At 45.8% G+C, this 15,950-nt stretch overlaps 1 protein-coding gene across 14 annotated transcripts in view; it reads left to right on the forward strand.

The window, feature by feature from the left end:
* The first annotated feature begins 2,948 nt into the window (after positions 1 to 2,948).
* WNK2 (WNK lysine deficient protein kinase 2) overlaps positions 2,949 to 15,950 on the forward strand; it is a 108,768-nt gene continuing 95,766 nt past the window's right edge. For 2 of the 14 annotated variants that reach the window (XM_081185204.1, XM_081185205.1), the window contains exons 1-2: positions 2,950 to 3,582; positions 4,789 to 5,703. In XM_081185204.1, the coding sequence (XP_081041330.1) occupies positions 4,816 to 5,703 (888 nt within the window). In that variant the 5' untranslated portion in view covers positions 2,950 to 3,582; positions 4,789 to 4,815. Of the gene's footprint in view, positions 3,583 to 4,054; positions 4,182 to 4,788; positions 5,704 to 15,950 lie in introns of those variants that run through there. The other 12 variants (XR_014005588.1, XM_081185198.1, XM_081185199.1 and 9 more) reach the window with 11 other exon arrangements.

Raw genomic sequence — 15,950 nt, forward strand, 5'->3', positions numbered from 1 at the left:
GAAAGCACCCACATAGAAGTGGATTGAAAAAGGCAGCCTATGACTTCCAAGCACTTAATTTTCTCATTTAGCAAACTTTAACTATCAAAAATCTATAGGATTCTGGAGCAGCCTAAACAATTTTTAAAAGATTCATATTAAATTATAAATAATAATGATAAATGATTTGGTCCTTAACAAGTTTCAGTGCACCAATTAACACCGCATTATCAAATACATCAATTATATTTCTTAACAAAGAAATCACCAGAATTTTCACACAGTTTAAAATAGCCATCTGTCGGATTAAACTTCAAGTTTTTCATTTAAAAAGAAGAATTAGTTGTATATTTTGAAAAATAAAGCTGTGGTTGCCTAGGTAATGGTTTTTTTTTAATTTTCAGAAAATATGTTCAGTGGATTGTTACATTTCTTTTTCTTTTTTCTTTTACACGGAGAATGAATATCCTTGTTGTCACTTCCAGTCTCAGTCCTCATTTCAAACAGATTGGCTCAGATATTGTTTGCTACCATTATTCATTTACCTTTATTTATTTCAAACCTTTTACACCATACTCCTTGACAAACGGGTGGCACATGTAGCAGTGTACAATCAGCAGTAATAACAACAGTTCAGACATTAAAACTAATGATCATGTTCAGAGAATGCTTAGTTGGCCAATTATTTTATTTAGATAGATATAATGTTTAAAAATCTCTGGGCATAATGTTACATCTTTTCCTGATTCCTAACTTTCGTTTGCAAGGAAGGCATTTTGCAGATGAGGAACTGAGAGTGGGAGATGTAATTTCATCACAGCCAGTCTGAGAGGCTATGGACTAATGAGGCTTTCCAACTACCAGTTAGAAGGGAGTCCCACTCTGGAATGTGTGTATTGTGCACTCTGCCCTTCAGCTTCTCTCTCTAGAGAAAACACATAAGGAGCATACGGAGAATTTGGGTTACAAATTTTGCCCTGAGGCTAAACTACATGTTACTCTTATGTGTAGTGAGCAGCTACTACTACTATATTCTCTTTCCTGAATTAATTACAGGTACGTGGAATTGAATTGTTACTTGAGATCATAGCATATGGGAAGGGGACACTTCTCTTTTCCAACCCAAGTCACAATCAAGCTATAGTTAGGTACTATAGTTAAGGGTGAGTGGGGGAATCAATCCGTATCATTGCATAAATGTCCAGGTTCCTTAGAAGCACGTGCACCTGCCTATCTACACCTAAGTAGTGGATGGCAAGGTGGGGCGGTGGCACTCACCTACCCTCCTGACAGCTGAGTTGCTGCTCTTTAGCAGGTGGGGTGAAGCAATGGGGAATTTGTAGTGGTGCAAACACACCAGCAGGACAGCTGGATTGGTCCCATTGGTGTGTTTGCACTGTGCCAACTCCCATGCTGCTTTATTCCCTCTCTTCTGCTCAGTAAACAGAAGTGATTCAGCTGCCAGGTCACCCAAGATCGTGTCCACTACTAATAGGTAGGTAGATAGGTAGGTAATATGCACAAGAAGGGCCCTGGCTGGATCAGTTCAAAAGCCCATCTAGTCCAGAATCCTGTTTTCAGGATAAGTTGGAAGGGACCCTGAGGATCATCTAGTCCAACCCCCACAATGTAGGAATATGTACCTGTGACCTTGGCATTATCAGCACCATGCTCGAACCAACTGAGCTAGCCAGGTGCTGAGTGATGCCTGTGGCAAGCCCACAAGCCGGATCTGAGTGCAACAACCACTCTGCCCACCTCTGATTAGCAGTGCCGGATATTCTGAGGGATATTGCATTTGGCAGTGAAGGTAGAAGGGGGATGGAACAAATGGCAGGTGGGGGGAGGGACCAGCCCAAGACACTTTGCAGCCTGAGGCAAAAGATCAAACGGTGCTCCCCTTCCCCCAGTCAAGGAGCATAGCAACCAAGGCTGGCCAAGATATTTCAGCACCTGATGCCCCAAATCCCATAAGGAAATCCCACAAGCAATAAGAATGCAATAATAAATCTCAATTTACTGCCCTTTCATGACACCCCAAATTAGCCGCCAGAGGCGGTGCCCTCATTCTGGCTGAAGCGCAGCAAGCGGCGGCCCATGGGGGTGCGGACGCCACTCCCTCTTGATTCGCAGCGTTTATGTTAAATAACCGGCTGAAGGGAAAGAGGAGGTCTCCCTCGGGGTGTGAAAACCACAGCCGTATCCGAGCAGCTTCTCCCTCCTTCCCTCCCTGCAGGCGCAGAGCAGCGCAATCCGGCAGAAGTCATGGGGTGTTCCCACAGCTTGGGATAGACGACTCGTTTCTCTCTCTCGCTTATTCATTTTTTCTCGTCGTGTGCACCGAATGAAGCGCGACGTGAAATAAATAAATAACAGGCCCGGAGAAGCTGCAGGTGGTTTGCTAACAATTTATGAGGAAGGAGAAAGCTCCCACCGAGGAAATCGCAAATAGGGCTGTGCCTAACCAAGTCCCCAGAGGGGAGAGCTTGCATCAGGCAGGGGAAACCACGCCGCGATGAGCACAACAATTATATGGAAACATCCCGCGTCCTCCTCCTCCCGACCTCACCCCGCCATTTTTTTCAGTCTGTCCCCAATCCTACCCCCCCCCCATCCCCCGTTGCCTTTCCACTCGCAGGACTAAACCCGCGCCTTGGCATCGCCTGCTCGTCACGACCCGCCCTCTCCAGGCCTCCCTCAGCTCCGCGCGGTGGCCGCTTCAGCCCAGACGCGTGCGCGCGCGCGCGCACACACGCACGCACGCCCTCACCCCCCCATTGCCCCCATTGCTTTACAGCCCCACGGGAGGGCAAGGGTCAGCACGGGCTGCGGCTCGGGCAGAGGGCATGCGCGAACTGGAAGCTAAGCGACAAGAAGGCTATTTTATAAGGAGAAGCAGCGAAACAGGCAACCGCGCTGTGGGGAGAGGGAGGCGGGGTGTGTGTGTGTGTGTGCCGTCGGGACGTGCTCTCCGCCGCTGAGGAGGGGGAGCCGAGCCGGCGCTCTCCTCATACCCCGATGACACGAGGCGGGTCTAGCAGGGGGCCACCTCCTCCTTCCCTTCTCATTGGCTGCTCGGCGATGCCCGTGGCTCCCGGCCCGTCCGTTAAATGGGACGCTCATTAGAGAGCAGTTTCCATTGACAAAAGCACCGAGGGGGGGGGGGAGAGGAAAAGAGGACGCGCTGGAGGGGCGCATGGGCAAGCGCGGGCCGAGGCTTCCTGCACGCTGGCTTCGGCGAGGCGGCGGCAGCAAGGGAGAGAGCAGGCGCGCCCTTTCGCCTGAGGTGGATTATTCTTGTTTCTTTTCCTCAGCGCCTGGCCGGTGGCTCTCCGGAGCTCTCCCCTGAGACGACGTTTGGACGTCGCCGCGAAGCCAAGAGGATTCCCGGCGGAGGGGGCTGCGAGAGGACTAGGCTGCCCGGCGCAGGGGAGGCGGGGGCTGCAGAGCCCGGCCTTTGAGGGCGGCGGCGGCGGCGGCGGCGGGCGCGCGTCTTGCGGGGGCTCCATGACTGGGAACGGAAGAATCGAGCCGTCCCTCTGCCACCCGCCCGCCCCCAACCTCCATGGGCGGCAGTGAAGATGGGGGCCCCCTCTCCTCCTGGTAAGTCACCCAGTCCGCGCGAGAAACCTGTCTTGTTGTTAGATCTCCCTGCCTGTCTGCCTTCTCTCCCTTCCCGGGCTGCGCAGGTGAGCAGCTCCATTGTGCAGCTGAGGCACCTGCTTCCTCCAGCCGCCCGCCGCCGCCGCCGCCACCCTCTTCTTTGGCGTGGTTTGCGGGCGCCCCGGTGGTGGCACTTGACGCCGGCCGCCGCCGCAGCCCCTCGCCTCCCCCTCAGCCCGGCTCGCTGCGGCTGCCTCGGTTGTGCGCCCTGCCCGCGCTGGCGCTGCTGCTGCTGCGCGCTATTATCTAAGCGGCGGCTTCTCTCGCAGAGCTGGGCAGGGCGAAAGACCAGCCCCGTCCTCGTGCTCATTTGACGACGGCGACGCTGCCTGTCTTTTTACCGCTCGAAGCTTGCGGCGAGGGGGGTGTCGGGGAGCGGCAGGTCCGGTCGGGGCTTCCCGCCGGGCGAGCTTCGCCTCGGCTGCTCGCATCCCGCCCTCCTCTCCCATTTTCCAGCCTCAATATGGCTTTCCACCGAGGAGCTGCAGTATGACTGAAGTGGGCAAAAGGGGGCGGGGGAGGCGGAAGCCCGGGGTGAGGTGGGAGCGCGTGAGCGGCCCAGGGGGGTCTCGAAGGCTCTGCGTGGGCGCGTCGCGGCGGAGGGAGAGGAGAGGGGAAGCCCGGCTGGAGACTTTGGGCAGAGGGGGGCGGGGATGGCGGGGGGGGGGGAGCTGGGCGACGGAGACTGCGCTCTGCTCTTTAAAGGGACGGATAACGTGGAGTTGCAGAAGGGTCTGAGCGGCTCGTGGCTGGAAGGCACTGGCTAGGATTTGGGGGCGGGGGGGGAGCCAGGTTGGAACCGGGATCCTGGCTAAGGAAAGGGGCGAGCCATTGATTCGAGTTGCCTGGGAGGGACCTGCAGTTGGAGACAACCCCTAGCAAAATTCCCCGGAGAGTCCCTGTCTCTCCATCATTCTGCCTCTCGGGAGCTTTTGCATCTGATGCTCCTTCCAGCGCTCCTCACGCCCTCGAGCGTGGAGAGAGGCTGTCAGGAGATCCTCTCCGGAGTTGGGCCCTGCGTGTCTGGCTGGGGGGCGGTGGCGGCGGCGATTTCCCTCTTGCAGGTGTCCGCCTCCTCCTCCTGGTCCCTCGCCAGGTGGGGCCCGCAGCCTCCTCACCGCGCTCTTTCTCTCTTTCGCCTGGCAGGTGGCTGGGCTGAGCTTCGCCGGAAGGATGCACCGTGATGACTCCCACCGAGCGGCGGCGGCACGAGTACCGTCGACGGCCGCGGCGGCTCCGCCACCTCCTTCTCCTCTAGCGGCAGCTGCCGAGAGCTCAGCTGTAATGGAAACTGGGGGCGAGGCCAGGACAGCACCTCCGCGGCGGGGAGCTGCTGTCGCTGCAGAACGCGCCGGCTTCCCAGCGGCTGCCGCGGCTGCTGCCTTAGCTCCTGCGGGTGGAAAGGGTATGAATATTGATGGGGCAGGCGGCGGCGGCGGCAGCGCGTCGGGCATGGACCCTGCTGCAGTGCCGCGAGGAGGCCGGCCCGCGGCCCCCGCCCCTTTCCTGCGAGTGCCTTACGCCAAGGATCCCAAAGCAGCCCACCAGCGCTTCCTGCGGAGGAGCGTGGTGGACTCCGACCAGGAGGAGCCCACCTTCGAGCCGCCCGAGCCGCAGCAGCCGCAGCAGAAGAAGATCATCCTCTTCTCCAAAACCAGGAGGATAATCGCCGAGAGGGTGAAAGCAGGGCAGAGGCCGGTGGTGGAAGAGGCGCAGCCCGGGGAGCAGCCCGCCGAGCCGGCGAAAGCGGCCGCCGCCCCGGAGGGTCTTCCTAGTTCAGCAGCAGGAACAGCAGCAGCAGCAGCCGAGGAACCGAAGGAGAGGAGCGGCAAGGAGGATGCGGAGAAGAAAGAGGCGGCGGAATCTCTCAAGGAGCAGAGCAAGTCCAAGAAAGAGGAGGCGGAGGATGAGGAGGAAGAGGCCGACATGAAGGCGGTGGCCACCTCCCCCGATGGCAGGTTTCTAAAGTTTGATATCGAGCTCGGAAGAGGGTCTTTCAAAACAGTCTACAAGGGGCTGGACACGGAGACCTGGGTGGAAGTGGCTTGGTGCGAACTCCAGGTAAGTGGCAGGAACTATCTGAATGATTTTTTGGGGGGGAGGTGTGTGCTTAAATGCCCTGTAAGCTGAGGACAGTGTGCAAGAGAGTGTCATCTAAAAAAGCTTTGTTGGAATCGTCTCTACAGCTTATCGTGTTCCTGGGCTAACTATAGCTCCCGTGTTTTCATTGGTTCTGGCCCTTCCCCCACATCATATGCATGCACGCTCCTCCCAGGTTTAACTCTCTCAGCCCTGTGATTTGCCAAGGGCAAGGTGCCTCCAGTGTAAACTAGAATTTTAAAAAATAAGCTGCTCAGCAAATGTCAAGAAGGGCCTCCAAAGGGTTAAAATGTTCCTGGACCAGCTGCACTGTAGGCTACTAGAGTCTGAACTAAATATTCCACAAAATGTAGCACTTAATCACAGCAAAATACTTTTAATTTATCTTGGAAGAATGTACAGTAATTGCTTGAAGCAGTTGTGTTACAATGCTTGTGTGAGTGTTAAAGGCACCACAGGACTATTTCTTGGTTTTGCAGTTCTGAAGAAGTGTGCATGCACACGAAAGCTCATACCAAGAACTAACTTAGTTGGTCTTTAAGGTGCTACTGGAAGGAATTTTTTTATTTTGCAGTGGCAGGCTTTGTCTTACTTTACTTGTAGACAATACCACAGGCAGGGTTATTCTATGGAGTTTGAATAAGAAGCAAATTCCATTGGGTCCAACAGGTTTTACTCTTAAGGAAGTTTGCATAGGAGTTTACTTACGGTGGGAGTAATCCCAGATGGCCATAGGATTGTACCGTTTATTATGAAGCTCTTTTAAATGTCCTGAATGAATTGGAAAATGGAAATATTAATGTTACTTTGGCTCAATATGAGCATTTATCTAACTGAAGGATCTGGTTTGTTATTAAACACAGTAGTGTCATCTGTTCCCTCCTTCTAAAAAAGACTTTCTGTTTAACTTAAAAAGGGAATCATAACTGTGGCTAACATTTATTTGTCAAAAGTCACGTAAATTATATGGCAGGATACTGAAATGACTTTTTGAACCTCACTTCCCTTTCTAAAACAGAATAGACTTTCCCCTTTTTGCTCTATGTCTTTATTCATAATAGACCTTTATCTTCTCTACCACACATGCTCAAGTGAGAAAGAGCATCTGTGATCTTTTCAGTCCACTTCTCTTTTCCCTTCTCTATTTTTGTTGCATATTATATTTATGATGTGGCTGTGGGAATTCACATTTGTTTGTTGCATATTATATTTATGATGTGGCTGTGGGAATTGGTCATAATTCACATTTTTGTTTTGTTTGTGAAGCTGTTTTGCAGAAATAGTCTTCATGGGGTCTTGGAACAATGGTTGATTAATAGGACAAAAAGCTGCTTCAAATACTTTTTGCAAAGTTGCAGACAACAAGGAATGCATACTTTTCATTAAACTATGATAGGATGATGACTGGTTGTTACCTCTTTCTAATCATTTAGGATATTCTGTATTCTGTGATATTTCATGCAGCAGACCTGTAATGTTGAATTATAAAACTGATGCTGACCAGCTTGTGTATGAGTATCAGAATGAGACCTTTTTTTTTTTTTTAAAGACCCTTGGTCCTGAATTATCCTGCTGTTTGTAGGGGTCAGATTTTAAACTGAATCTAAAGTGTTATGTCCTGCAACATTAGACTTGATTGAGCTACAGTACTTATAATGGAACAAATTGCAGTAATGTTGAAGCTTTTGTGCAACTGGAGACTAGTAGGAGAGCAAGCACATGAATTAGTAACAGAAGTAGATGCCATTGTTGAAAGGAAGCTATGTATATTTATAGGGTTGTATCCAACTGAGTTCTAGACCCACTGGAATGACTGAACCGAAGTCATGCCTATTAACTGCAGCTGATCTACTCTGAGTAGGACTAGCATTGGTTACCACCCCATGTATTGTTGGCTCTGCTTTATCACCAAAGTCTTAAGGCAGCATCCTGTATCCATTTTAGGTTTATGAGAGAGGGAGGAAGTATTATCAAATCCAGTTTAGCATTTAATCGTTTCAGTTACAAATACGAGTGCTATAATGTAGCTTGCCTGGAGTCAGTCATGACTTTGGTAGTTTTATAAAATCATCTGTTTAAAAATATTCTTTAATAGCAGCCTATGCATTTGCAAATATTTAAACCTATGGCTACCCAGTTTAATGAGTGCAACAAAGTTGCAGTGTTAAAAAAAGAGAGGAAAACCCATCCTCTTTGTTTGTTCACTTTCTAATCACATTATTCATAACTTCTATGTTATCTCAAGTAATCCCCCCGTACTGTATTAAAAAGTCCCATCTTTATATTTCCTATGTAAATAGCATGGATCAATACCCCTAACCATTTTGGTCACCCTTTCTGTACCTTCTTTCTGTTAGGCCAATGACATCTTTAGGGGTTAAATCCATCCCCCAGGCATACTACCTTCCCCGCCCCCTGCTTAGTATATCCCTGATCCCAATCACCAGGAGTTCCTTTTGCAGCAAATGAACCCTTTCTTGTACTACTCTAGTAAGGTGTGTTGTCCGCATTTTGAAAAGATGAGTTGGCGAAGCTCATCTGAAAACAAGAAATTGAGTCTTTAGTGTCATCGGTGCAGTCCTGTGGCATGCCACTAGAGATTCACCTGGCACTTTCTGTTTTAAACTTTAAATGCCTGCTGAACACTTCTCTATGCTGCCAAGCTTATGTAAGAAATTACGAAAACACATTTCTGTAATGGTTGGTTAATGATATTTTGTTTAAAATTTTTACATTGTAAAAAAAACCCCATAACTTTTTAAATTGTATATAGTTTCTGTTGTAAACTGCTTTGATTATGATATAGCAGTATATATGTATTTTTATAAAGATACTGTATCGATAAACCCCAACAATTTGCAATTACCAACTGCACCCAGACTGCCAAGTACCCACTGGGATTGCCTTACAACTATTGTTCAAAGCATCCTCTTTTTTAAAAAAGAAGTATATATTTTAGGATGTATGTATGAAACGGGATGCGGGTGGCACTGTGGATTAAGCCACAGAGCCTAGGGCTTGCCGATCAGAAGGTCGGCGGTTCGAATCCCTGCGACGGAGTGAGCTCCTGTTGCTCGGTCCCTGCTCCTGCCTACCTAGCAGTTCGAAAGCACGTCAAAGTGCAAGTAGATAAATAGGTACCACTCCGGCGGGAAGGTAAATGGCGTTTCTGTGCACTGCTCTGGTTCGCCAGAAGCGGCTTAGTCATGCTGGCCACATGACCAGGAAGCTGTACGCCGGCTCCCTTGGCCAGTAAAGCGAGATGAGCGCCGCAACCCCAGAGTCATCCGCGACTGGACCTAACGGTCAGGGGTCCCTTTACCTTTACCTTTATGTATGAAACAGAGAGAAATCACTCAGTGTTGGGAAACGCTATCTGTCCTGTTGTGTATTGAATTGTGAATGTGCTAAGAGTTTCTTCACTTTGATTGGATGTCAAATATAAATATAAACCGACCAGGACTCTGCAGTCATCATCTGGGGCCCTTCTTGGTGTGCCTCATTCACAAAAGGTCCAGACCATGCCAACATGAGAATGGGCCTTTTCTGCAGCAGCTCCCCATTTGTGGAATGCTCTCACCAGGGAGGTTCACCTGGCACATTCATTATATATCTTTAGGCGCCAGGTGAAAACATTCCTCTTCAACCAGGCCTTTGGCTGATTAATATTCTGTGGCAGGATTTCCCAAACTTGGGTCTCCAGCTGTTGTTGCACCACGTTCCTATCATTTCCATCATTCCTAGCTACAAGGACCAGTGGTCAGGGCTGATGGGAATTGCAGTCCAAAAACAGCAGGAGATCCAAGTTTGGGAAACCCTGTTCTCCAATCTTTTAAATGTGTTTGTGCAAGAGGTGTTGTTGTTTTGTTTTAGCTATTTATTTTGTGCTTCTGTCCTGTATCTTTAATCTTGTGGACGGGCCTGAGATCTTCGGATGAAGAGTGGTGTATAAATTTAAACAACAGTAATAATGGTAATAACAATAAATAATACCATGCTAAACCATAGTTTAGTGTGATGGGAATGAGCTTAGGTTACTCTTGGGTTCATACACTCACTCTTTCTTAGAAGAAATTTTAGCTTAACTGTGGTTCCCATTTTTAGCTTAACTGTGGTTTGTCATTATATCCAAACCTGGAACTGTTGTTGGTTTTAAATATGGTTTAGCTGAACAAGCTAGGGCAATCTTCCCAGCCCAGTCCTACCTGGCAGTGCCAATAAATCATGGTTTGAAGTTGGCAGCTCTGGAAGTTGAGAATAGAGCACTTGAGCTCCTGTGCTCATTTGTGTAGTAGTTCCAAACAGTGGTTTAGTGTTATGTCCGAATGCAAGTCTTAGAGCCTGATAAGTGAAGTTCCAATAATGTAGAGGAGTGACAGTTACAGAATTGTATCCAATGTTAGCCCTACATTCAGAAGACCCTGTGAAATTAATGGTGATTGCTAACTTAATTCTGTTAATTTCAGGGGGTCTACTGAGAGTATATATTAGTTGGCTACAACCAAGACTCTTTAAAGGGATTTTATTTCTGTGTTTACCAATCAGAGTACTTTTACAATTTTTTAAAAAATAACTTAAACGGTTATAATTCAGTAAGCTGAACAATCCCTCTACATACTAGAAAGTTGAATAATATTACTGAACTCATGTAGGAGGATGGAAAGATCCTTCACAAAGTCAATGATAGATCAACAGCATGTATCAAATGTCTATCCTCCTGTCTGGGGCCAGCACCAGGCTTTAACAGGCCCTCAGCATGGTGCCACGAGACCCCTGCTAGGCACTTCTGCTATCCCTGCCACAGTTTCTCTCACACACACTCTTACTGGCACTGGCTGCCATTCATTTTACTCAGTGTCTCCCCCCCGAGACATGCTGACCCACCAGGCAGTGGCATTTTGCGTGAGAACTGAGCTGCTTCTTGGTTCTGATCTTTGGTGGTGGCTGTCGTGTTAGGTCCAGCAAAAACAGTTTCCAAAGTACGTTTCCAAGCACAGTTCAAAGTGTTGGTGCTGACCTTTAAAGCCCTAAATGGCTTCGGTCCAGCTCCGAGATGTGAGGTTACAGGGAACCAGGCTGAGGGCCTTCTCAGTAGTGGCACCCGCCCTGTGGAACGCCCTCCCATTAGATGTCAAAGAAATAAACAACTATCTGACTTTTAGAAGACATCTGAAGGCAGCCTGTTTAGGGGAGTTTTTAATATTTGATGTTTTATTCTGTTTTTAATCTGTTGGGAGCCGCCCAGAGTGGCTGGGAAAAGCCAGCTGGATGGGCGGAGTATAAATAATAAATTAATATTATTATTATTCCCCATGGTATTAAGATAAAACCTGAAGTTCACAGTCCTGTCTGTCTGTATCTCTCTGTGAAATGCACATGGCTGGAAATAATACATTTGCATGAACATATTGCAGTGTTACAGAATTGTGTGAAATATTATTTCATGTAGCTGAAGAAATGTAATGTGTGAAACAGTGTTCAGATTTCTGTTGACAAATGAAACGGTTGAAACTAAAGAAGGCATGTGATGACTGTGTATCTTGGCTTGAACTCACCATGTCAGAATATATCTCCAGTTATTTGTTTGAAAGAAGCAAATAGCCAAGAAGCTCCATTTAGATGGGGTTTTGTGTATAGTTTGGTTATGTAATCTTTTAAGGGCATGTTCAAAACCATGATTGTAAAAGGACAGATCTGTACTCTTTCTTTGGCTGGCATTTCTATCGTCTTTATTTAGAATAGTTGGAAAGTTTCTATGTATATCTTGCAAACTGCTTTAGCTTTTTCTGGTGGAGGAACACTCTATGTTCTCAGTAATAAAAAATGAAAGATAGTGTGTGTGTGTGTGTGGGGATACTCTTGCTGTCTTGCATTCTGTTTTACAAATAAACCTATTTAATTTATTTAAGAATAAAAACATTATCACAGAAATCTGTTTATGTTGCTCCTCTTAATATGTCGGCACCTCCTCCTTGGAGGTAGGGTGGGATACAATGAAAGAAATAGAAAATATTTCTAATTCTATTGAACTGGGGGTGAGCACAGGAACCCAAACGATGAGAGTTGTTCAGCACATTGCAGGCTTTCAGGAACCAGGCTAGCCGGCAGGGATCTACTCTGTTGTGATTTAGGGCAACAGGGTTGGATCTGTGGGATCTATGCAGTATCTGATTCAGAGTGAGGCAAGGGAAGTTAAGAGTTGCGGTCCAAGGAATAATTTATGTGCCGAGGCAAAGAAGCCAGGAAAGCTATGGAAGAATGGGCTGGTAGGTGGTGGTTTCGTGAAGGATTGGCATAACATGGTTCTCTTCTAAACATGAGCAAAACAGTAATGGGAGGACGGTGACACTGAATATACATATTTATGCCCGATATCCAGCAGAAAATACCCATGGACAAATATTGTTTGTGGGATTTGAAACTGAGCTATGGAAAGTGAGCCTCTGTTGTGCAACATGCAGAGTCATAAAAACGACATGCGCACACCGGCATGGTTTGATAGAGATGAAGTGCCGTTAGCCATCATGTATACTAATGAAGAGATTTCGGTTGCATGCCATATAATGCTGCAGAAGAAAACCTCCAAGCGGATGAAGAAAATAGGAACCAGCTATCATTATAGGGTCAGGGTCATCATTTTCTTTATCCACATGGATTAATCTGCATAGCATTGAATTTAAATATTTTAATCAACTTGCATTATAGCTTCAACAAATGCAGGTGGTTGATCCCCATCAAACTATTTGGGCATGCACTTGTGGGTTTTAGTTCTGCATCCATGGTCCTGTGGGTTACACAGTAGAGGCTCACTTTGTGCAGCTTAATTCAAAATTCATTGGATGGAACAGTGCTCCCATTTGCTTCTCCTTAATCATGTTCATGGAAGCTCCATCTTTGGCTTGAGCAAATCCATGATTGGTATTTACCCCCTCTTTCTCCCCCTCTTCTTCTTTCTCAACATTTTCTGCTTCTCTCCTTCATTTGTCACACCTTCAGTGACCTCACAGAGGAATAGGAGTAGGTGTTCCACTATCCCTACCTAAAACCAGTTAGATGTAGAAGCAAAGAGCACTAATCCCCTTCAATCAAGAGCTTTAGCTCAGATATGAATGCCAACAGTGTACTATATTATTTTAAACTTTTAAACTGTCACAGCACTGAGTGATACTTTAGGTAGCTTGATTTGGGGTTAGTCCTCCGTATCATCATCAGATTGTTTGTTTGTTTGTAGTAACACAGGAAGATGATCCCTACAAGTTTGTACAAATTTAATCAAAGTTTCTTTATGAGTCAGGGGGGCAGGTCAAGGACTGCTACCCTACATTCTAGCATATGATCATTCAATGGTCCATTTTGGAGCCGCTACAATGTTTGCAAGATGTTTAAATAGCCAAACCTTCCATTACTAATGAGAGAGATCTCTCAGCATGAGCCCTTTGCAAGCTTGCTTCTGTTTGGTCTGCATATGAAATTCTGGTGTTTATGTGAGCATGGAGCTTTGAGAATGTGGGGGTGGAAATGAACTACAGGAATGAGGTCCTTTAAAAATTATGTAATGAAAGGAGAGTGCTTGGTTGCAGAAAAAACTATTTATCGAGGACCTGCACTAGAATTTCAGCTATTGATTTCATGATAGATGCCAGGGGTAGGTGCATCTACGGTACCTTTCTTGACCCATTCCTGAAGCTTTATGACTACTTTATTTGCCAGATATTTGTTTTTTGTTGGGGGAGTGGAGGTAGAAACACAGTAAATACCTAAAATAACATAGTACACAGTAAATGCCTAGTCAGGACTGTTTTTCCTATCAGAATTACAAGTACATACAGCCACAATCATGCTCTTTCCTAAGCACAGCATGCATCCCCATAACATAACCGTTAGGAGAAATCTAAAGCTTAAAATGTAAAGCTGTGCAATTGCTCAGGTGTATATAATTCCAATGCATCTTTTTAGGAAGTACGAGGATGCAGAAACTCTAATTAGTTTAAAGAAGTATGTTTAATGCTACAACCATGTTTTGGAAAGTGATGAGTATAAGCTTAAAAAGTAGGGTAGTTATGATGTGAACCAGGGGGCCCTACTGTGCAGTAAGCTGAAGCTGAGAGCTGGCCCAAGAAAGCTTGCTGCCTGAGGCAAAGAACAAGATGGGGTTTCTCCCCCAATTCTAATACAAAAGTTGACTGGACTGGCAACTGAATCTTACTTCTGTACCAATGAAGTGATGGAGACATACACAGCTCTGTCCTCTAATGGACAGGAATGTCTGGAAGCATTCCCTCCCAGCAGCTGCCACCTGTGGTAGTCACCTCACCTTGTTTAATGGTAGAGCTGGTTGCGGGTGGTAGCAGATGAAGGCAGCAATTGATGTCTGAATGGTGCAGCTATAAAATGTATAGCATAGAGGGTGTCAGTGTGCCATTTGGGTTCTGCTTCAGGCAGCAAAATGTCTTGGTCCAGAACTGTTATGAACCGATATAGCAATGTGTCAGCTGCATGAGCTGTGCTTAAATAAAATGTCACAATCCTGGATGAGTAATGAAAAGCCATTGTTGGGAAGGTAAACAGCCAGAGAGTAATATGAGCTTTAGCCCCATTTGCTGGTCAGTGGTTTTTGCTATAATAGGACATAAAACACTTTTCAAGGATTCTGTACGGCTGTTAAGGACAGAATCTAATATAGAGCGCTCTCGTTTTGGTCTACCTAGAGTGATTATTTTCTGCAACTGTTTGTTTTTTGATGGAAACTCATACATGCTTTGATTAGTATAGTTAATAGGGTCTTCAAATAATCAAACAATTCTTTTATTGAAGTAAACTAATTCTATAATAGGTTTAAGCTAATGGTGAGCAGGTATTGGAAACAAGATGGAGGAAGGTCAAAATGTCAACTTTTTCCTAATAGGATTTTCTGAGATGTGATGTTAAATAACTCTTGCACTGACTTAATAGATGCCTTAATTGCAGGGAGTCAAACCACACTTGATCTTAAAACTGAAGCACAGCAGACCCTATAATGGATTTATAGCTTCAGGGAATCTTATTGGGATGGGCAGACTCTTAGTTGTTGTTTTTGTTTGTTTTTTAACATACTTTTAATTAAAGATTTATTGGTTTACAAAAGTATGTGCAATGTCTCTTTTTTCAAGTTACGTTTTCAATAGATCAGTTTCATTTGTTGAGACATTAGTGTTACATTAGGAAAGAAAGGGGGAAAGAGGTGGAGGGGCGCATGGTGAGTGGGGCTGGGGCTGGGTGGCGATGCTTCTATTCTACTTAATGTATGTGTGGGGTTTTGTGTCAGCTTCACTTGTTCAGGTCCTTTTTAATATTTGCTTGTGTTGCTTTGGTGGTGAGAGAGGTTGGGGTTGGCCCAGGGTGTGGTTGTTTGTTTGTGGTTGGCTGTGGTGAACTTTGTTTTTATGTGTGAGTGGCGTAGGTGGGTTTTTTTTGTATCAGGTTAGCCATATTGATTTGTATGCTGTTGGTGGATTCTTCTTGTTGTCTTGTTGGGCTGTGTATGTGATAAAGGGGAGCCATACCGGGATGAAGGTGTCTTCTTCTATTTGTCCCCTTGTCAGTTTCAGTTTATTGGTTAGTTTTTCTAGTAAGGCTGTTTCCCATAGTATTTGATACCAATGGCCCATGCTTACTCCTGACAAGTCTCTCCAGTGTCTGGCTATAATGTTTCATGCTCTCTCATCCTGCCGGTCTGATTTGTTTCTGTCTGCATTTTTCAGGCTGATTTTATTTGTTTTTTTGAACTTGTTTGTTATGGTACATTTTATCAAACGTTATATAAACGTCTTTATATATAGAATTATATAGAATTATATATAGAATATATAGAATTAAACATTAGTTGAACTAGATATTAACATTTTAAGAAAGAGAGGCATCCTGGGGGGAAAAATACTTCATCTTACGCTAGGAGGAAGGTGGACACTTTTAAAGTTTGGGGCAAAATTGAAATATGCAACATTTGTTAGTTTAAATATAAAATCTAAACTTTTTTTACTACAAGAACATGACTGGAATATAGTCAACAGCCTATAAAATAGTACAGTTTGTTGTCATTATGAATAAAGTATTAATTTAACTTTTAGAAAAATTAGCGTTGGAAATATGCTAGTTTTTGAAACTCTTAAACTGCAGTAAATAGCTCTTATTGTCTTCATGTCTGTCAGTATTGAGACAAACAGTAATAA

This window comes from Podarcis bocagei, assembly GCF_964188305.1.
Source record: "Podarcis bocagei genome assembly, chromosome: 2".
NCBI lineage: Eukaryota > Metazoa > Chordata > Lepidosauria > Squamata > Lacertidae > Podarcis > Podarcis bocagei.